The sequence below is a fragment of the Bombyx mori genome, chromosome 2, assembly GCF_030269925.1.
Source record: "Bombyx mori chromosome 2, ASM3026992v2".
NCBI classification, from domain to species: Eukaryota; Metazoa; Arthropoda; class Insecta; order Lepidoptera; family Bombycidae; genus Bombyx; species Bombyx mori.
The window spans coordinates 6,817,284-6,839,208 of NC_085108.1; the positions used below are offsets into that span (position 1 = coordinate 6,817,284).

At 36.4% G+C, this 21,925-nt stretch overlaps 2 protein-coding genes across 3 annotated transcripts in view; both read right to left on the reverse strand.

Annotated features, from left to right (window-relative positions):
• Positions 1–5,982, reverse strand: part of Inv (invected homeodomain) — a gene marked incomplete at its 3' end in the record, with an annotated part of 92,024 nt that extends 86,042 nt beyond the window's left edge. The window contains 1 exon segment of the mRNA NM_001043989.1: positions 5,754–5,982.
• A 6,111-nt stretch (positions 5,983–12,093) lies between these two features.
• On the reverse strand, positions 12,094–20,990 carry LOC105842576 (uncharacterized). Of its 2 annotated transcripts, none has more exons than XR_009975480.1 (5): positions 20,876–20,990; positions 18,312–18,413; positions 17,629–17,736; positions 17,035–17,109; positions 12,094–16,663 (listed from the first exon to the last, which is right to left on the reverse strand). XR_009975480.1 is itself a non-coding variant. In XM_012696399.4 (5 exons), exons 1-5 carry the CDS (start codon positions 18,920–18,922, stop codon positions 16,591–16,593), a joined length of 366 nt encoding a protein of 121 aa, XP_012551853.1. In that variant the 5' UTR covers positions 18,923–20,055; the 3' UTR covers positions 12,094–16,590. The 2 variants fall into 2 exon arrangements, 1 of the variants encoding a protein (XP_012551853.1); XM_012696399.4 differs by lacking the exon at positions 20,876–20,990 and adding an exon at positions 18,915–20,055.
• Between the last annotated feature and the right edge of the window lie 935 nt (positions 20,991–21,925).

A 21,925-nucleotide genomic window follows, 5' to 3' on the forward strand; every position in this document is an offset into this window, starting at 1 on the left:
GTGCTTGAGTGTGAGACAAGTGAACAAGAGAGTTTTAACTATGAATGTGGAAGGATTTAGAGGAAGAAGTAGACCTAAGAAGAAATGGATGGATTGCGTGAAAGACTAACTAACTGGTGGTAGGACCTCTTGTGAGTCCGCACGGGTAGGTACCACCGCCCTGCCTATTTCTGCCGTGAAGCAGTAATGCGTTTCGGTTTGAAGGGTGGGGCAGCCGTTGTAACTATACTGAGACCTTACAACTTATATCTCAAGGTGGGTGGCGCATTTACATTGTAGATGTCTATGGGCTCCAGTAACCACTTAACAACAGGTGGGCTGTGAGCTCGTCCACGCATCTAAGCTATAAAAAAAAAAAAAAAAGACGATATGGATAGGAGGGGAGTGAGCGAAGAAATGGTATATGATAGAAGTGTATGGAAGGAGAAAACTTGTTGCGCCGACCCCAGGTGACTGGGAGAAGGGCAGGATAATGAGTTACATTGCCTGCTCGTTTTTTTATTAATTAGTTTTTCAGTATTTTCCGGTTTTCTTTGCCTTGTCTTAACCGTAATTCATATCATTATATCATCAAGATAAACAGCGTTAATTAAGTTAACTGATGTATCTTAAGCCGTAAAGAAACTTTTAATTATGTTTTACGAAAGATTTTTCAAATTTAATTAGATACAATTATGTTCCAAAGTCAATGCAGGCACTTCGTAAGACCCCTGAATATTGTATGTTAGCGACTTAAATATACATAATAATTAATTTATCTAGAACTTCTTAAGGCTCAATTAAAACTGAAGTCGTCGTGGCCTAAAAGATAAGACGTCCGGTGCATTCGTGTTGAAGCGATGCACCGGTGTTCGAATCCCGCAGGCGGGTACCAATTTTTCTAATGAAATACGTACTTAACAAATGTTCACGATTGACTTCCACGGTGAAGGTGAATAATATCGTGTAATAAAAATCAAACCCGCAAAATTATAATTTGCGTAATTACTAGTGGTAGGACCTGTTGTGAGTCCGCGCGGGTAGGTACCACCGCCCTGCCTATTTCTGCCGTGAAGCAGTAATGCGTTTCGGTTCGAAGGGCGCACGAGCAGCCGTTGTAACTATACTGAGACCTTAGAACTTATATCTCAAAGTGGGTGGCGCATTTACGTTGTAGATGTCTATGGGCTCCAGTAACCACTTAACACCAGGGGGGCGTGAGCTCGTCCACCCATCTACGCAATAAAAAAAAACATAGTGTTCTATGCTCTTTCTAGAATTTACTAATTAAATTTACTAATTTTCGTCACATCATTCGTCACGAATAAGTAAAAGTTTGTTTTAATTTTGTCTTTGGCTCGCAAAAACCGAAGAAAGCTCTAAGCTTTTACAGGGTTCAATGAAGTCCTCTCCGAAATCGTGTTACACAAAGCACCAGCCGATAGAGAGAGAGAGAGAGAGAGAGAGAGAGAATTAATTGCACACCAAAACACAATTATCATTAAAAAAAACAGTCAACAAGCAGATATATTTGTACAATAGGCGGTCTTATCGTTAAAAGCGATCTCTTTCAGACAACCGTTTAATTTACAGAAATTACGATATTCCAATTGCATACATTTAATTGTCACAAACAAAATACGTGTGGTATTAAATATGCGTGTATACATTATTAATATTATGTATATGTGAATATTATAATGAATCTTATTGTTTCTTTATTATTTATTTTCACCATCAATAACATATGTGTATATTCTATTAAACAATCATTTTTTTTTTATTGTAAGTAGATCATGCATTTGCAAATCGACCTACGTATATATTTTTTTATTACAAACCGATTAAAATCGAAAAACATGTCCCTTTTTTTTCTTTTCAAGTAGGTGAGCTCACGGGGCTCAAACCTGACGACGTTGCTAACACGAACCCTAGCAAGAGCCGTGCTTCGCACAATCTACCACCGGATCGGAAACGCGACCCACTGAGAAGATCCGGCGAGAAACTCAGTGGGCTGTGTCTGTGGGCTAATTTACTCGTCGAGCCCTTCGTCGCAAGCGACGGGTTCGACGAGAACGGTGACCGGTGCTTGAAGTACCTAAAAGCACCGTTATTGGATCGGGAGGATCCGTAATGACGTGTTTTGGGTGATATAGACTGCTTATACATGTTCTATTTGATGATACTAGCAATAGGTTTATTATCCGAAAGGACTTGCCTTCTTTTAATTATGAGTGAACGAGCTCACGGCCCACCTGATGATAAGCGCTTAGCGGAGCCCGTAGACACGACCTTAATATATGAGTTCTAAGGTCTCAGTTTTTACAGTACAATGGCTGCCCCGTCCTTCAAACCGAAACGCATCACTGCCTCACGGCAGAAACAGGCAGGGTTATTACCTACCCGTGCGGACTCACAAGACGTCCTACCACCAGTAAGTAAAAGTTTTAAGAAAACTAGAGGTCCCGCAGTAGTCGAAATTCGACTATAATTAATTGGAATTGTAAGTTTGTACACTATTATGACTGTATTTTATACTTCTATAGTCACAAATTTCGCCAAGGCTACACTATAAAAAAATATTAATAAAGACAAACAATATTTAATCTATTCTCAATTTGACAACAGACGTCAAGAACAAAATTTTGACAATAAATACTATGCATGCGTGTGTGCGTCAAATACATGGTATGTAGTGTGTGTAATGTTTTCTTTATTGATTTAATGTATCTTTTATGCATTACTTAAAAAAAATATTAGCATTGTGCACTTCTTCTCTATATTCTCTATAAGTGTGGAAAATTTCATACTCCTCCGTCCGCGCAATTTTCGTAAAAAGGGATACAAAGTTTTTGCTTCACGTATTAATATATAGATCTCAGAAAACTCGAACGAATCCTCCCACATTGCGATATTCTCAAAAAAAAAACATAACTTTAGTGATTTTCTTAATCGGATACATCATGTTACTATAGTTCGTAATAGCCAGGCTAACTTTACGAAATATGACGTCATTTGAGGCCAAATATACGTAGCCATAGATCACACTAACACAACAATGCTTAATGCCATAAATTTCTTGACATGAATATTTACATTTGCCGAAACATATATACAAATAAATGGTGTTACATAATGATTATTAATGTGAGTGATAATATTTATATAGATACATATGAATCGGGGGGGAAAAAAGTATTTGTTTTATTTTTGCAATTTTACAAGAGTTTAAAATTTGGTAACAAATATCATAGCAAAAAAAAAGTACTTCTTCAGCTATTTAAGAATGGAGTAAACTTAATTGAAGTTCAATTAAAAACATCGAACTGTTGATGCTGATCTATACTAATATTATAAAGCTGAAGAGTTTGTTTGTTTGAACGCGCTAATCTCGGGAGCTACTGGTCCGATTTGAAAAATTCGTTCAGTGTTAGATAGCCCATTTATTGAGGAAGGCTATAGGCTATATAACATCACGCTAAGACCAATACAAGTGGAGCACCAATAAATAATGTTTCAAAATAGGGGTTTAAATAGCTCCTTAACATTATATAATTCAATAATATTTTCACTTTCTACGTAAATGGAGTGGGGGGTAAAATTTAGCGTTATGCCAAAGTAATTATTCCACGCGGATGGAGTCGCGGGCAAGAGCTAGTACAATATAGATGGTTAAGACTGATTAGTAACTAGAGTTTCATACTCCAATATTTTTATGTGTTTAAAATAAAACAATAATAAGTGTGTAACTTTACGAATTTAGATAAAAAAATACACAAGCTGAAGTAGAAAACCGTATTAAAAAACTAGTGAAGGTTTATTTATGTAATAAAAACCAAATCCGCAAAATTGTAATTTGCGTAATCACTGGTGGTAGGACCTCTTGTGAGTCCGCACGGGTCGGTACCACCACCCCGCCTATTTCCGCCGTGAAGCAGAAATGCGTTTCGGTTCGAAGGGTGGGGTAGCCGTTGTAACTATACTGAGACCTTAGAACTTATATCTCGAGGTGGGTGGCGCATTTACGTTGTAGATGTCTATGGGCTCCAGTAACCACTTAACACCGGGTGGGCTGTGAGCTCGTCCATCCATCCATCTAAGCAATAAAAAATAAAAAAAAGATTTAATAATGTCTTTTTTTAACCGACTTCAAAAAAGGGGGATGTTCTCAATTCGACTATGTTTTTTTTTATGTTTGTTATCTCATAACTTTTGACTGGGTGAATCGATTTTGATGATTCTTTTTTTATTAGAAATCTGACGCTTCCCGTGTGGTCCCATTTCAATTTGGTCCAGTTCTGATAATGGTATCCATGAGAAAACCGTATAAGTCTTAAATTTGCATTAAGTACGTGCGCGACAAATAGATGAATAACTCAATAACTCGATATCACGCCAACCGATTTCGATAATTATTGTTTTTAGTGTAGGTATATTAGGTGATTTGTTTTGGAATATCATTTTTTTTCTATTTGAAGTCGGTTTTTGTTAAAGCATGTCTATTTACAATTATATTATTGTATGTTTATTGCGTAAACTGTCTATGATATAATAAGCTCAAAATCTATTTAGAAATCATTATTAAAATATTCAACACCCGTCAAAAACTGCTAATATGGCTGTATCTTTAAATAAGATTAAATTTAATTGACATTAATGAATTTCGGTGAGCTAATTATTAATTATTATTACATTAATGTTATATGAGGGTGATAATTTCAAAACGCTTCAATTAGCGTGGTGCCTATGTTTGTATATTTTATCTGTATGTAAAGGAGTCTTTGAAAGTCATTTCCATTAACTCAAAGAGGTCCAATTAATTTGAAAATTAGTACACGCGTCAAGGACCTGTGACGATACAATAATATTATAACTTCGCTCTAACATCCTGACAGTTAATTAACAGGATAAAAAGCAGATGAAATTAATTGTTAATTCGATTTGCTATTTAGGCTAGTATCTTTTTTTATTTTTAGTTATTAACCTACATACATGATTTGGACGTCTTAAATCTATATATTAATACGTGAAGCAAAAACTTTGTATCCCTTTTTACGAAAATTGCGCGGACGGTGGAGTATGAAATTTTCCACACTTATAGAGAATATAGAGAAGAAGTGCACAATGCTAATATTTTTTTTAAATAATGCATAAAAGATACTTTAAATCAATAAAGAAAACATTACACACACTACATACTATGTATTTGACGCACACATTCATTCATACTATTTATTGTCAAACTTTTGTTCTTGACGTCTGTTGTCAAATTGAGATTAAATATTGTTTGTCTTTGTTAATATTTTATTTGTGACTATAGAAGTATAAAATACAATCATAATAGTGTACAAACTTACAATCCCAATTAATTATAGTCGAATTTCGACTACTGCGGGACCTCTAGTATTTTTAAAATTACAAACTGGAAACACACTAAAAATAGATCCTGCGTCAAAATTACCATTAAAATATGTTTTAATCGAAATTCATTCTTAAAACAAAATGACTATCGTTTGATTTTTTTTTTATTGAATTAAAATGGTTTTTTTTATGTTTTTGTAGCTACAAAAATATATTTTTTTATTATTAAAAATTGTAAATTCGTATCGCGCCGTGATCCCGGAAGTCGATTTAAATCGTAATATGTTTGTTTTTAAAGCCGTAACGAAACATTACGTGAAAGATTCGCGCGAACAAAAATCCGACTGTGGCACGCTTCTAAGAATAAAATATGCATAAAACGTGTTGTAATTAAGTTCAATAGAAACACTTACTATTATTTACCTTATCATTTGAACTTCATCGTGCAACCGTATCCTCAACAAAAAGCACTTTGAACTTTTCAATGCAATTCTTTACACACACACACCGTGCTTATCACAAAAACGGTCGCCTAGATTAGACGAAAAACAAAACTATTAACTAATTTATCGACTATCGAATGCGTTAATTGTTTTTATTAAACAATTGTTTTGTTTGAAAGGGATGTTGTGCGCGTGATCTCGAAGTCAGACTGGCGAATTGCGGGCTGAGCCCCTCCACTGTACCAGGCGTGGTCGCGCCTGCCCACAATTGGGCGGAGCGTGGTCGTAATACGCGTTTTTTTTTTCCTTTTTCCACCTCATCCTATTTATGCGGCCCTACCTTTGATTTTACATTCGTTGTTATTGTAATGTTCTCGTGTTTGTCGAATGCCTAATGACGATTGTGGAACTGTCTTCGGAGTTCATGACGAGCTTAATTGAGAGATGTCTGTACATATTTTTTTTATGAATATATTGAAACATATATGTGTGTATTTTTTTTTTGTTTGATAATTCTAAGATGTATTAATTTAGGTTTTCCTTAATAGATCTACACAATACGTTTGATTTTCAAACGAGTATTAAAATGTACTAGAAGTCCCGCAGTAGTCGAAATTCGACTATAATTAATTGGAATTGTAAGTTTGTACACTATTATGATTGTATTTTATACTTCTATAATCACAAATTTCGCCAAGACTACACTATAAAAAAATATTAATAAAGACAAACAATATTTAATCTATTCTCAATTTGACAACAGACGTCAAGAACAAAAGTTTGACAATAAATAGTATGCATGCGTGTGTGCGTCAAATACATGGCATGTAGTGTGTGTAATGTTTTCTTTATTGATTTAATGTATCTTTTATGCATTATTTAAAAAAAATATTAGCATTGTGCACTTCTTCTCTATATTCTCTATAAGTGTGGAAAATTTCATACTCCTCCGTCCGCGCAGTTTTCGTAAAAAGGGATACAAAGTTTTTGCTTCACGTATTAATATATAGATAAGCTTACTTTGTATTTTAAGTTGTGGCGAACAAATTGGCTAACGACCCGAATAGAATTAATTAAGAATTGGCTTATCTTGAGGCATGCTAGATTTTTATTTATTGCTTAGATGTGTGGACGAGCCCACCTGGTGCTAAGTGGTTACTGGAGCCCATAGACATGTACAACGTAAATGCGCCACCCACCTTGAGATATAAGTTTTAAGGTCTCAGTATAGTTACAACGGCTGCCCCAACCTTCAAACCGAAACGCATAACTGCTTCACGGCAGAAATAGGTAGGGTGGTGATACCTACCCGCGCGGACTCACAAAACGTCCTACCACCAGTAGATGTCGAAATTGTATTAGATATCTGCTATTCTGAAACCGATAATCAAGATTGATGCTGATAGTTTATTTTCTGTATTCTTCTTGAAATATCTAGACAGAAATTTCTAGGCAAAGTAGTTATCATGAAAAAATCGGTCGCTTAGCTGTTCAAAATAGATGCAATAAGAATTCGTTGTAGATTGTAAATTAGATAATTTGTTGCTAAGATGGAACAGCACACGGACGTGATCGCCCGTGGACATTAACAATGCATCAAAGCTTGTATGACGAAAGACATATCCAAGTGACAGACAGACAAAGTCACTCATACTCAGTTTTATTACTACCTAGATTAACTTACGGACCACTTGATGTTCATCGGCTGCCGGAGTCCATAGACATCACAGCGTGATGCCTTGAGACTCGAGGTCTATGCCTCAAATGCATACAACATATTATTATGTACAGGTAAACACATTGTCATCAACTTAAAAAGGAAACACAATGGCTTATTTTTATTTAAACAGTCCACCCTAAAACGAATTAATTCAAGATAATAAAATTTAAAAAAAACCCGAATTCTTTCACATCGGGGTGGTGTTTCAACGGAAGGGGCTCCTTTTTTTAATTAGTCAACATTTTTTAAGAGTTTCATTGCTTGTGCTTCGCTTGCTTTGCTGCTAGTTACTTGAAGGTAAGCGGATAGTCGGCTATGACTTGACTGTCTTCATATCGTTGTATTATTGAAAATTATAGAGGTAAATAGCTGTTTTTTTTTTGTTATTCGATGTTAGGTTCCTTTTGTTTTATTACTTAGATGTGTGGACGAACTCACAGCCCACCTGGTGTTAGTGGTTACTGGAGCCCATAGAAATTTACAACGTAAATACCGCCACTCACCTTGAGAAATAAGTTCTAAGGTCTCAGTTTAGTTACAAAGGCTGCCCCACCCTTCAAACCGAAACGCATTATTACTGCTTCACGGCAGATATAAATAGGGCGGTGGTACCTACCCGTGCGGACTCACAAGAGGTCCTACCACCAGTAATACACATACACGGTCTTAAATGGTGACGAGAACCCACAGATATCAACTATATAAATGCCACCACCCAACTTGAAAGAAGTTCTCGGTGGTTAATTGGTCCCCCTACTCTTCAAAACGGGAAAGCGTTACTGTCTTACGGCAGAAATAGGCAGCTACCCGTGCGATCTCAAAAGACGCCCTACAGTCAGTAATTCGCGAAGCAGTTACTCTTGAGTCGTTAGGTCTCCTTTGGAGGCGCTCGGGCAGCTGTCAGCAAATCCCTCCCCTCCTGGCTGAGCCTTTGCTCGCCCACCTGTCCTGGTGAAACTGGAAAGGCCTCCGGGCCACCAGTAATGCCTCAGACATAAAAAATTTGTAAATAAATCAACTACGCGAGTTTGAATTTTGATATAACTTTATTATATAGTTGATTCACATATACTTTGCATAAGAACGATTGTCTGGTATTAGAATTATGGGTTGTCTAGTAAATCGCCGAGTTTCCATCAAGGAGCACTCATAGGTTCAGCTCTGAAAACCGAAATACCCTTTGTATAATGTATCCACATACATACATACGGTAGGACAGCCGTTCTAACTATACTTGAGACCTTAGAACTTATATCTGTAGGTGGGTGGCGCATTTACTTTGTAGATGTCTATGGGCTCCAGTAATCACTTAGCATCAGGTGGGCTGTGAGCTCGTCCACCCATCTAAGCAATAAAAAATAAAAACATACAAAAATAAATATAAATTCCTTATACAAACATTTTACAAGCAAGCAGCCATCAAATAACTATACCAATACTTATACGATTCAATTTTAATCCTTAAATAACTAATCTAAATACTCTGTAAAAAAAGTAAGGTAATAATTATCAAGTCTTTGCATGTCACTCAAGTGGAATAAACCGTTCGAACGCGCCTCTGACAGCTAATGGCGGGAAAGGGGAAGAAACGTCACTTTTTTTTTTCTATTTTTTTTTTCTCAAGTTGTAAAACAAAGATGACGATTGTACTTTCCTTTCGTCTTCGTATTACTGAATTTAATTAAAAACTTTTTCTTTACGAGTCACTCTCGTTCATTATCAAATGTTTTCACGTATTTCGCTGTTTTCTTTTGTTCGCCTTGATGTTCTGTTGACGTAAAACTGTAAGTAAGAAGCTGTACAATTTAGATACCTTTGCCGTTTGTGTGTTTCTCATCTGTGGTCTGTGATCTGTGATCTGTGGTCGCAGTAATAAGCAGCCGAAGACTTTTTGGCTGAAACGCGAGGAGTGAAGTTGTGCGATTTGTTTTATTTTGTCCATTTAGTGTTTCTTCAGGTTTAAATGTGTAATAACGGTGGTTTTTTTAATGTCTGTAAAAGTCCACAAATATGGGAAAATAAAATAAAGCCGCTGGACGTAACTTCTCGAGATCCTCCAAAAAATGCACTGAAAAAATTTCAGTAAATGACCACCATTTTAGTGAGATTATATTTCATTCCATATCATCTCATTTCATATAATTTCATCCCAGTTGATTAATGTCTCAAATTAATCATCTTCATTTCATTTCATTTCACTCCATATTATCATTTTTCATAAAAATAAGGATATAAATTAAAATAAGACATGACTTAAAGGTATTAGTTACCAGGTCATAAAATCCCTTAAAAAAAATTATCAGCCGCATCGAATTTTACCGCGAACCAAAATTATGCAATTGTTCTTTTTTTCTTTGTCAATCTACTTATTTATTCAGATGTATGATTAAAAACATTCTCAAACCAACTAAAAAAAATATAGTATTATACATAGCTTGTCGCGGTTACAGATCCATTTAATCTCAGTAGGTCAATATTCTAGTCAGTTAATTAGATATAATTGAGACCGATGTAGCTTGCAAGGATAGTCGTGAACATGCTCTTCTTCAATCATCTTAATTAGTTAACGACCTATTTAAAATAATTGAATTTATTAAAGTCAAGACATCACTTATCCGTTAAATCGGGTATTGTTTTATAAGATGTTTTAAAGATCCAACAAACGGTAAGTAAGTGCTACTAATAAAATTAAAATATGGTACCACCATTATAAAATTCACAGCATTACTCAATGTTAATGTCTATGGGCCTCAGTAACCACTTCAAATCGGCTGGACTGTCAGCTCGTTCACAATGAAGCAATGAAAATTGAATGCATGCGAAACCGCGACACGCCCGCTGTATGCTATAAAAATAATTATTAAGCACTTTAAAAACACGTTAAACAATGTGAGATAAGCTCAAAACGCTACAGAAAAAGTGTGTTCATCCTTACAGCTCGTATACAAGTCCGGCCGGTTTGATGAAGATTGCAACTACCTAGTCGTTAATGATACGCTCCGTCGATTCTAATTTGTTTTAGCAAACGTTGTTGAGTTTGCAACCGTGTGTGACTATTCAATTCGCACCCTGATGCCTAGATAAGGTTCATGAATACGTAATGTGGCGTGTAGCGAGATCTGTCGGTGAATAGCTGAAGCTTTCATTCATTTTACCAGCGCACAGTGCCATCTAGTGGTCAATAGATATATTAAAATTTCGGATACAGCAGCGCTATCTGTCAATCATTATAATACTTAAACTACATGTTTTTATGTCGATAGATGTCGCTTTCCTCAAAAATTTGGTGGCTCTTTCTTAATCTATTTTACTGTTCCAAATGAATTCACCATGTTTGTTTTAGTTCCTACTGCCAACAATAGATGGGACTATAACACATATTGTTAGAAACTAATAAAATACCTATGTGTTTCGATTAGATTTATATTTTTCTTGATTTATGAAAGAAATATTATTTTCATCTTTTATGTAAACGTAAATAAAATTTAGGAAACTAATTTGGTTTTATAATTATTTCAATGTCAAAACAAAAGGAAGAAAGTTTTTTTAAAATTATTGTTACTCTAGCTAGGCTCTGGAACCGTCCACACCAATAAGTGAGAATTATGAACTACCTATGTCGTATAGAGATTAACTTGATAAAATGTCCATTCAAATTTTGCAGAGTAAATACCTATCCCAATGATCGGCTCCGTGTAGAATGGTTGATCTAGTGTAACTTAAATATTTTTTAAGTCTCTCCCTCTAAGTACCGGTCATTTTTCAAAATCAATGCCAAAGGCGTTGGAGCCAAATTCTTTATAAAAAAAGTCTGCTTTCGACAGTAGTTATTTAATCCTGATAACGATGAATTAAAAAAAATTGTTTTAGCGGATGAATTTCGGTAACCAGTTCATATTAGTTGTCCGTGAACATATCTTTAAAATTAAATGTTCTATAAAAATCGAATCCAATTCAAATATCATCATTTTAATTAACAATCTAATGCTGGCCACAGGACGCCTCTCAAAAAAATGGGATATTGAACGTCCTTTTTTTAAATCTTAAGCTTGTTCTAAGGCTTAAGCCTGTTTCCATTTTTGAAGAGCAATGGTTTTGATTTAAATAAAAATATACAAGAATTTGTTTTTTTATTATTTTATTTTATTTTTGGCTGTACGGGCTCCGCTTCTTTACTTGTCCTATGGGCGAACGAAACAGAAAAAAGGTTTTTCGTACTGGATCGCACGATTGCTTTGCCGCGAAAACTACCGAGTTTACAGGGTTGTAGGGACACAGTTTGTTATGTAAACAAAATTGTTCGTAGTCATAACATGCGGCTGCGCCCGCAAGCTCCGTTGCTTTTTACTTTTTAAGTTCAGTCGCGAATAAACGCTCCCATTAACCAGTTGTGTTATTTAATTAGGTATCTCACTTCCAACAACTCCCTAAACCATTATTGACCACTACTAAAATAACTCCTAAGGGGTAAAGAGCGCTTTTTTTTTTTTGCTGTATTTGTGTTTCTGTATCTACAATACGGAGTATTTCAGAGTGAATAAACAATAAAAGACTTAATTGCGTTTTTTGTTATATAATAATAAAACAACATTTAAATCCCTTAATTTATTTTATAATTAACATTAAGAATTAAACAGTAAACAGTATTAATAAACTTTACAAAACTGAACTCTCTTTTTATTCAATGGCTGACTTCACTTCATGACACTGAAGAGAAATCCTTTTTAATAACTAAACATAAAGATGTGGGGTCGTGGGACACCAGGTAGGAACGAAGTTCCTTCGGCTAATGTAGAATCGACACAATTTGCAAAAAAAGAAATGGTGCACAATTTTATGTAGGTTTTCTTGGTTTTTCTCTTAAATTTTGCTGATTAGTTTTTATTTAAGTACGAGAAAGTATTTAGGAAATTCAGTATTTTAGGAAATAATAAATTACGTAAAATAAAAAAAATTGTAATTCAAATTATCAATTAAAATAACAAAATATATCTCTTTATTTTTGGTTGACAACATAAAATTACATAGAAAAAGAAATAATTACTAAATAGAGAGAGAAGGGATTAGAGAACGAAAAGAAAGAAGAAGAAAGAGAAAGGTATTATACACTACTCGCTTGTGTATGCGACTGTCGCGCCTGCGCACGTCTCATTTAACGGTTTTTGCCACGCACTTTTTTCCACGGATTTTTCCACGCACTTTTTCCAGGGATTTTTTCTTACGGTTTTACTATCACATTTTTTTCAGTTCGGTCGCGCAGCAAAATTCCTATCCCCTCCAAGTCTGCCGTAAGGAACTTCGTTCCAATAATTTTAAGTAATATTGGTTTTTCTTAACAGATACATTATATCTTAACTATGCTTTGTGTATTAAAAGGTATCAGTTGAAAACGAACAATTAGGTTGGGATGTCATTTCAAAGATGGCGCCAAAAATTGTTCACACTTCACTTCATTTACAACCCTGCTATATTCATACTAATTTATAATCTGTGCATGGAGGGTAGAGGTAAGGAGAACCGTCTCATATGGGAGAGACTTTTTGGCGGGAACGCGAGAAGTGAAGTTGTGTGATTTGTTTTAATTTGTCTATTTAGTGTTTCTTCAGGTTTAAATGTGTAATAACGGTGGTTTATTAACTGTTTGATATCTGTGAAAGTGCACAAATGTGGGAAAATAAAACAAAGCCGCTGAACGTAACTTTTCGGGATCCTCCAAAAAGTCCACTGAAAAAATCTTAGTAAATGACCACCATTTTACTGAGATTATATTTCATCCCATTTCATCCTAGTTGATGAATGTCTCAAATTAATCATCTTCATTTCATTTCACTCCATAATATCATTTTTCATACAAATATGAATATAAATTAAAATAAGACATGACTTAAAGGTCTCAATTACCAGGTCATAAAATCCCTTTAAAAATTTCATATGGGAGAAGCTTGTGTCCCACTTCCAGTACTAAAAAACAGTTCAAAAATCCTCTACTGTAGCGCCACCCTTATCAAGCAGATTTTAACGGACACTTTTTCACACACACAGACGGTTCTCCTTACCTCTACCCTCCGTAAATCTGTGCAATACTGTGCATTCATATCACACCGCTCACTCCGCTAGTGATGTATTGGTGGGTTTATGAGTAGTATTTTTTTGTTTACAACTAATATAAATTAGTTCTCCTTACTTCTACCTACCACGAAGCTTAGATAAAGACAATCTTGACAATTTCATTACGTATGACGCCATATGGGGCAAAAAGGGACAAACATAAAATATCATAGACTTGGTCATTAATAGCAAATAATCAAATATGGCGTTTGCAATGAGTTTACTATTGTCATTTAATCTCAAAAGCGTAAAAATTTTACGGTAGGCATCGGCTTGTCTCTACTGGCATTGCTGATGTCCATGAGCTGATGTCAATTACAAATAATATCTAAGTGTCATGAATGTTATATATTTCTGTTAATCCATCTATACAAATATTATAAAGAGGAAAGATTTGTTTGCTTGTTTGTATTGAATAGGCTCCGAAACTACTGAACCGATTTGAAAAACTCTTCCACTGTTTGGAAGCTACACTATTCCCATGTTTTAACTTGAAACCCCTTCAGTATGCTTAGTGCGAGTTCTTGACGTTCTCGATAGCGTAAAAGTTAACTCAAATTTGTATGCAGTTGGAACAGCGCCCCTAGCGGCAAACGCAAGCAAACGTTCCATACTAATATGAGCTGGTAATAATAAAACTGGTGGTAGGGTTCTATGTAGAAGCCCCCTCCCGACTAGGCGCGTCAATACCCCCGCCCCCGCCGTTCGCCCAATCACGATATTCGACCAGCCCATACCGTGGGCCCCGAAGGTCAAATACTTAGGCGTCACCCTCGACAGTAGGATGACATTCCGCCCCCACATCAAGACGGTACGCGACCGTGCCGCCTTCATTCTAGGACGTCTCTACCCGATGATATGTAGGCGAAGTAAAATGTCCCTTAGAAATAAGGTGACACTCTACAAAACTTGCATACGCCCCGTCATGACCTATGCAAGTGTAGTGTTCGCTCACGCGGCCCGCATACACTTAAAATCATTCCAAGTCATTCAATCCCGTTTTTGCAGGATAGCCGTCGGAGCCCCGTGGTTCGTCAGGAATGTCGACCTCCATGACGACCTGGACTTAGAGTCCATCAGTAAGTATCTGCAGTCGGTGTCCATGCGCCACTTCGATAAAGCGGCACGACACGAGAACCCTCTCATCGTGGCCGCCGGTAACTACATTCCCGATCCTGCGGACAGAATGGAAAGCAGTCGACGTCACCCAAAACACGTCATCTCGGATCCTCCCGATCCACTAACGGTGCTTTTAGGTACTTCAAGCACCGGTCATCGTTCTCGTCGAACCCGTCGCTTGCGACGAAGGGCTCGACGAGTAAATTAACTCTCAGACACAGCCCACTGAGTTTCTCGCCGGATCTTCTCAGTGGGTCGCGATTCCGATCCGGTGGTAGATTCTGCGAAGCACGGCTCTTGCTAGGGTTCGTGTTAGCAACATCGTCAGGTTTGAGCCCCGTGAGCTCACCTACTAAAGTTAGGGTTACGCTGACATAGCCGCTAGGGCTATCAGCTTAGATAGGAAAAAAAAAAAAAAAAGTGTAGAAGCCCGCCCGGGTTGGTACCACCGTCCTGTCTATTTCTGCCGCAAAACAGTAATACTGTGTTCCGGTCTGAAGGACAGGATAGCCGGTGTAACATACATAAGGCTGCCCATCCAGGCCAGGATAGGCAGCGCATCTGAGTCACTGATGTAGTTTGGATGTCTATGGGCGACGGTTATCATTTCCCATCAGATGAGCTGTAAGCTCGTCTGCCTATCGAAAGCAATAAATAAAAAAAAGCTAACTTTTACGCTATAGAGAACGTTAAAAAACTCGCATTAAGTACACAGGTTATTCAATCCCGATTTTGCAGGATAGCCGTCGGAGCACCATGGTTCCTGAGGAACGTGGATCTCCATGATGACCTGGAACTTGACTCAGTCAGTAAGTATCTACAGTCGGCATCGCTGCGCCACTTTAAGAAGGCGGCACGACATGAGAACCCTCTTGTCATGGCCGCTGGAAACTACATACCCGATCCTGTAGACCAGCGGTCGGGGAACTTTTTTTATTATTACCCCTAAAGATTTTGGTGGTAGGACCTCTTGTGAGTCCGCGCGGGTGGGTACCATCACTCTGCCTATTTCTGCCGTGAAGCAGTAATGCGTTTCGGTTTGAAGGGTGCGGCAGCCGTTGTAACTATACTTGAGACCTTAGAACTTATATCTCAAGGTGGGTGGCGCATTTACGTCGTAAATGTCTATGGGCTCCAGTAACCACTTAACACCAGGTGGGCTGTGAGCTCGTCCACTCATCTAGCAATAAAAAATAAAAATAAAAGTTGATATTACCCCATGGCGAAGAACAAAAAAAACGAAATCGCTTCTTTTTAGCATCTTTCATATTATAGCCCCCATGATAATTTTGAAAAGAAAACAATAACTAAAAATTTAATTTAAACATCATTCATTTAATTTATCAATGTAATACCTAGTAATATTATACATAACGGTAATAATAGTATTTTTTTTTATTGCTTAGATGGGTGGACGAGCTCACCACCCACCTGGTGCTAAGCGGTTACCCGAGCCCATGGACATCTACAACGTAAATGCGCCACCCACCTCGAGATATAAGTTCTAAGATCTCAGTATAGTTACGACGGCTGCCACACCCTTCAAACCGAAACGCGTTACTGCCTCGCAGAAATAGGCAAGGCGGTGGTACCTACCCGCGCGGATTCACAAGAGGTCCTACCACCTGTAAAAATGCATATGCAGAAAGGTTCTCGCCTTAAATGAGGTTCGATTTAAGGCATTGGCACCTTTCTCCATTCAAAATCGAATTTATTTGGCTGTATCTTAAATGGCGAAAGAGCCGTTGGTGATGCAGACGTGGATAGGCGAAGAGGTCGAGGGGGCCACTCCAAATTAATGTTATGTCCCTCTTCTCCTGTTATTTAATTTAATTAATGTTATTTCCTCATTCTCTTCGTCTATCCACATCCTGGTAGATCGGGGCACCAGCGGCGGCTGCACAACATCTTCCTCCCCCGTCTTCTTCGCTGCCTGAAAGGAAAAAAGTTATAAGTTGTGGTTTCGATTGTAATAGGTATTTTACTTTCGCGATTATTGATAAAAAGGTTACTACTGGTGGTAGGACCTCTTGTGAGTCCGCGCGGGTAGGTACCACCGCCCCGCCTATTTCTGCCGTGAAGCAGTAATGCGTTTCGGTTTGAAGGGTGGGGCAGCCGTTGTAACTATACTTGAGACCTGCGAACTTATATCTCTCAAGATGGGTGGCGCATTTACGCATTTAGAACTAAGCAATAATTATTGAATAAAAATTTAATAAATCGCTCAAAATTTTTGATTCTCTAATGTATTATTATATTTTTCTTTATTTATTTATAAAATAGGTTATTGAATGATATAGTTACAGGGCAGGTGATGGCACCGGAAGCTCCTGGTCCCTCCTGGTCGGGGACGGAACGTCCGTTCTCCACATTTCTGATCTGAAAACAAAGCTAGAGATACTGTTTTGCTGTTAAAAAACCTAAATCTATTATAATTATTAATACGTGAAGCTAAAACTTTGTGCCCCTTTTTACGAAAATTGCGCGGACGGAGGAGTATGAAATTTTCCACATTTATAAAGTATATAGAGATGGAGTGCAGAATGCTAGTATTTTTTTTAGTTATGCATAAAAAATACATTAAATCACCTAAAAACACATTACACACACACACTACCATGTATTTGACACAAACCCAAACATGCATACATATTTGTTTATTGTCAAATTTTTGTTATTGTCTAAAGTTTGTGGTCAAATTGAGAATATATTAAATATTGTTTGTCTTTATTAATATTTATCTAATGTGTAGTCTTGGCGAAATCTGTCATTATAGAAGTATAATAATATTTGACGATAGTATCAAAATAGTGTACAAACTTATAATTTCAATTAATTATAGTCGAATTTCGACTACCGCGGGACCACTAGTATATATAAAAGTACCAGAATACACACCTTGGGTGTTTCGCCACTACAGCAGCGAGCACCCTTACCCTCTTAGGGTGCAGTGGCGTCTCTAGGGATTGACCTGGTGGCAACTCCTGGATTGGCATTGTGACGGGTCTGAAATGCGTATTGGCATTAAAATAAATATACCAAACTAGCTGACCCGACAGACTTCGTAGTGCCTCAATCGATAAATAAAAGACCTAAACTTTTGTATAAAAAAAAAACTTAAAAAAAAAGCAAAAGAAATCCGTTCGACGGGGACACATAAAGGGAAAACCAAATTGTTTGTTTTTATATAATTCCGAGCATTTTCATATTTTTTCACCTTTTAAACCTTCTCTGGACTCCCACAAATAATTCAAGACTAAAATTAGGCAAATCGGTCCAGCCGTTTTCGAATTTTAGCGAGACTAACGAACAGCAATTCATTTATATATAGATAAATGAGCTTGTGTAAAAAGTTGTAGATGTATCTGAGCTACAGTAACCACTTAACATCAGGTGGGACGTGAGCTCGTTCATCCATCTATGCAATAAGACAAACAAAAAAAATTGTAAATGTATCTGGGCTCCAGTAACTACTTAACATCATGTGGGCCGTCAGCTCGTTCACCCATTTATGCAATAAGACAAACAAAAAAAAACAAAAATATATCTTAATTTAGGTTTTAGTTTTAAGAGGCAATTACAATTCAGAGGCCGAAGGTTGGGCTTGGTGGTGACTACCACCGCGGACACTTCGAATACCACCACGACCACCTCTACCTCGACCACGGGCTGCAGCACGTTGACTGGAAATAAAAAAGTATAAATTAGTTCAAGAAGTCGGCATAATGCAAAAAATCCAACCACTGGTACAAAAAAAAAATTAAAAAACAAATACCTAAAAAAAAAGAAAGAAATCAATTAAAAAATTTATACAATTAAATTCAAGCGCCATACATATCTTTATTTGTTCAACATCGGCCATTTTGTTACACAAAACCCTGTCTGTTAAGAGTCCGGAATTTGGACGCTTAGGTGTGTTCACATCTTTGTAGTCGAAATTTTTACATTTGCGGCTGAAATACACGTCCTTTGTAATACTTATATTTAACTTCATTAAAATAATGATCTCATTACAAAAAAAGCCTTTGGATCTTATTATTTTTTTTTATTAAAAACGACCAACTAAAGACTACGACCGTTAGGTTCAAAAAATGACGAGGCCATTACTTCAAAAACAGTTTTTCGTCATAAAATGCAAATAACATTTATTCCATGTTAGTAAAATATAATGAATTAACACTTACGATTCCATTATTAACAATAAAAAAAATTCACTGCACTGTTATTTTTGCAAATTCGCAAATACGTGCGAGTACGCTGAACTCGAATTTCACACTGATTCACACAGCCCCAGCGTTGCCAACTCGAAATTCGTCAAGGTGGGAGATAGGGTTCTACAAGTTGGTAGTTTCCAACAAACACTACTACGAAAATTTGGTAGATCTACCACCTTTGTAGATCTACCAACTTTTCAAGTCTTTTAGAGACCCTCCAATAATAATCTGGCATCCTTATTTTAATTTTCGATTGGATAAGACATATTTGAACTATTTTTATTAGAAATCCAGTGATAAAACAGAATTACAGGCCGCTAATATTCTTCTCTTTCCCATAGTTGAGAATATTTTTGCTTGTAATGTATCTTTTTTAATTTTCGAGGAGGAGAATTTTCTTCGTTTTCACTTTCACTTTCACTCATTTTGATAGTGTTCAATTGAAACATTTTAAAAATTACAATCAGTTATTTGTTAATTGAATCGCGTTATGATTTAAACTTTTTGAAAACTTCAAAAGTTGGTAGATAATGTGGTAGGTTTGATTACGACACTAAAAGTTGGTAGATCTACCGAAAAGTTGGTAGAGTTGGTAACGCTGCACAGCCCCCTTCAGCGGCTTCAGCTATTTTGTCGTAAATAATGTGTGAGAGAGAAGGTCGATTCATTGGGTACTGTTTTAAACTGTTAAAAGTTCAAAATAAGGACTACGTGCGCAGTGATGTCATATCTACCAACTTTTTGGTAGACATTATATTAAACTGTTCTGTGGCATATTCCCGGTTGGTTTGTTGCGGAATCAATGGTGAATCTTTGCTCCTGGTATGTGTTGTTTTGTTATTAAAACCATAGATTATTAATACCACTTAATATTTCAGAGTTAAAACTAAATAACTACGTATTAACGGTGCTGATTCTTTATTGCGAGTATTTATATAAATAATGGATTCTGACAGCAGCGAAAGCGATGCACAGAGTTCTAGATTAGGAACTCCGCCACGAATATACTATGCGATTTCGTGAGAAAATTACTCGCACTTCCACCTAGTATCACCAACGTTGATAGATTGTATTCTGCAATTAATAATATGAAAACCTTCCAAAGAAATAGAATTTACACGAAGAGTCTAGAGGGATTGTTGCGTACTAAAAGATTTATAGCAAACAACGTGCAGCCTAGCTCAGAACATTTAAAACTTTTCAATAAAAGTATGTATAATTTCCAAAAATAAACATTTTAAGATTAGTTTATGCGTTTTAAATCTTAAAAAATCTTCTAAATGGAGGTGGTAGATCTACTAGTTTCGCATTTTACATTCTACCAACTTCTACCAACATTTGGCACATAATCTACTAATTTTCTAAAATTTGGGTTGGCAACACTGTACGTGCGTCCATGATTTGGACGATCAACACGTTAGGGTTATAATTATAGACGTAGGTACAAACTATACGCAGAAATCGCAAAGCTGCAAGTCAAAGATTTATTTATTTATTGCACAGATAGACATGTACAACGTTTATGCGCCACCCACCTTGAGATATAAGTTCTAAGGTCTCACTGTAGTTACAACGGCTGCCCCACCATTTAAACTGAAACGCATTACTGCTTCACGGCAGAAATAGGCAGGGTGGTGGTACCTACCCCTGCGGACTCGCAAGAGTCCTACCACCAGTGCAAGTCAAATTGACGAGCAACGCGAAGCGCGGAATGAAATTGAACGGAATCCAAATCAACAAATAAAAAATGTTGCGTTAAACCCCTACCATATTATAGTGTTGCAAGCAAATATAACTTTAAAAAATCTCCACAGAATATTCGAGAATCTTTCAATAATTTTATAGATCAATTTGTTTCTGAATATAGTTACAGGTGGCTGTTTAAAAAATAATAAAGTAACTCTGATAATTTGTAATTATAACGTAAATACCTGTGTACTGTGTACTGATTACAAAAAACGATAAACTGTAAACACTGAATCGTGTGTGACAATTTGAATTCAAACACAGCTATCGGCTGAGTTTGTCAACCTTACGCGACAAAGATTATGAACGACTAGACGTATCAAATCTTTCACGTTAAAAGGAACACTTGGCGGATCGGATGCAATAAGTATAAATAGTATTTTTATTGATTTATACTTATTGTACACAAAAAAGAAAATACAATAAAAACAGATTTAAAAGAATGTCTAAATACTATGTACAAAGGCGAGCTTAACTCATTCATGAGTTTTCTTCCAAACCATTAGCAGAGAGAAATACGATGTATAAGAGGGGAAAAGCGTACAATATAAAAGGTATTAAAGCATGACTGTTAAACTAAGGTTTAAAAAAAAACAAAAAAAATACACAACCATTATGACAGTATTATTAGTACATATTTTTATTGTGTATTTCGATTCTACGAAGCACTTTTCTTGCTAGAGATAGTGTTAGCAACGTCCTTTGGTTAGTTTGACATATACCCCTCGGGTACCAGTTTAGATAGAAAAAAAGACGTATTTTTTACTTTTTTTATATTGTTCGGCGCCTAGTTCCGTGTTAAGTTTGTAATGTATATAACTTTAATAACTTTTAACTCTAAGCAATTAGCTATTGTACAAGACCACCTCAATGGCCTCAGCTTTGCTCTAGACTGTGGGTTGACGAAATGTAGACTTCGATCACCCTCGTTCTTACTGCCCATGTCCCACATTATGTGGGATCGGCACAGTATGTGCTCTGATCATATTTGGATCTGGCGTGGATTTCACGATCGGTGCCTGCCTGAAGTCAAGCCTCATTGGGTTACATCGCCATAAATCCATTGCAATGTGCCACAAGAATGGACTTTTCTATTTCATATTTTCGTATTTCTGTTATATTTATCGTTTTTGGTCCTATGTTTTATAACTTATTATTGTGAAAAATTATAACAAAATTAAAATTTTCAATACCTGAAAGTAAAAAAATGCATGTTTTATTTATTAGTAGCTATT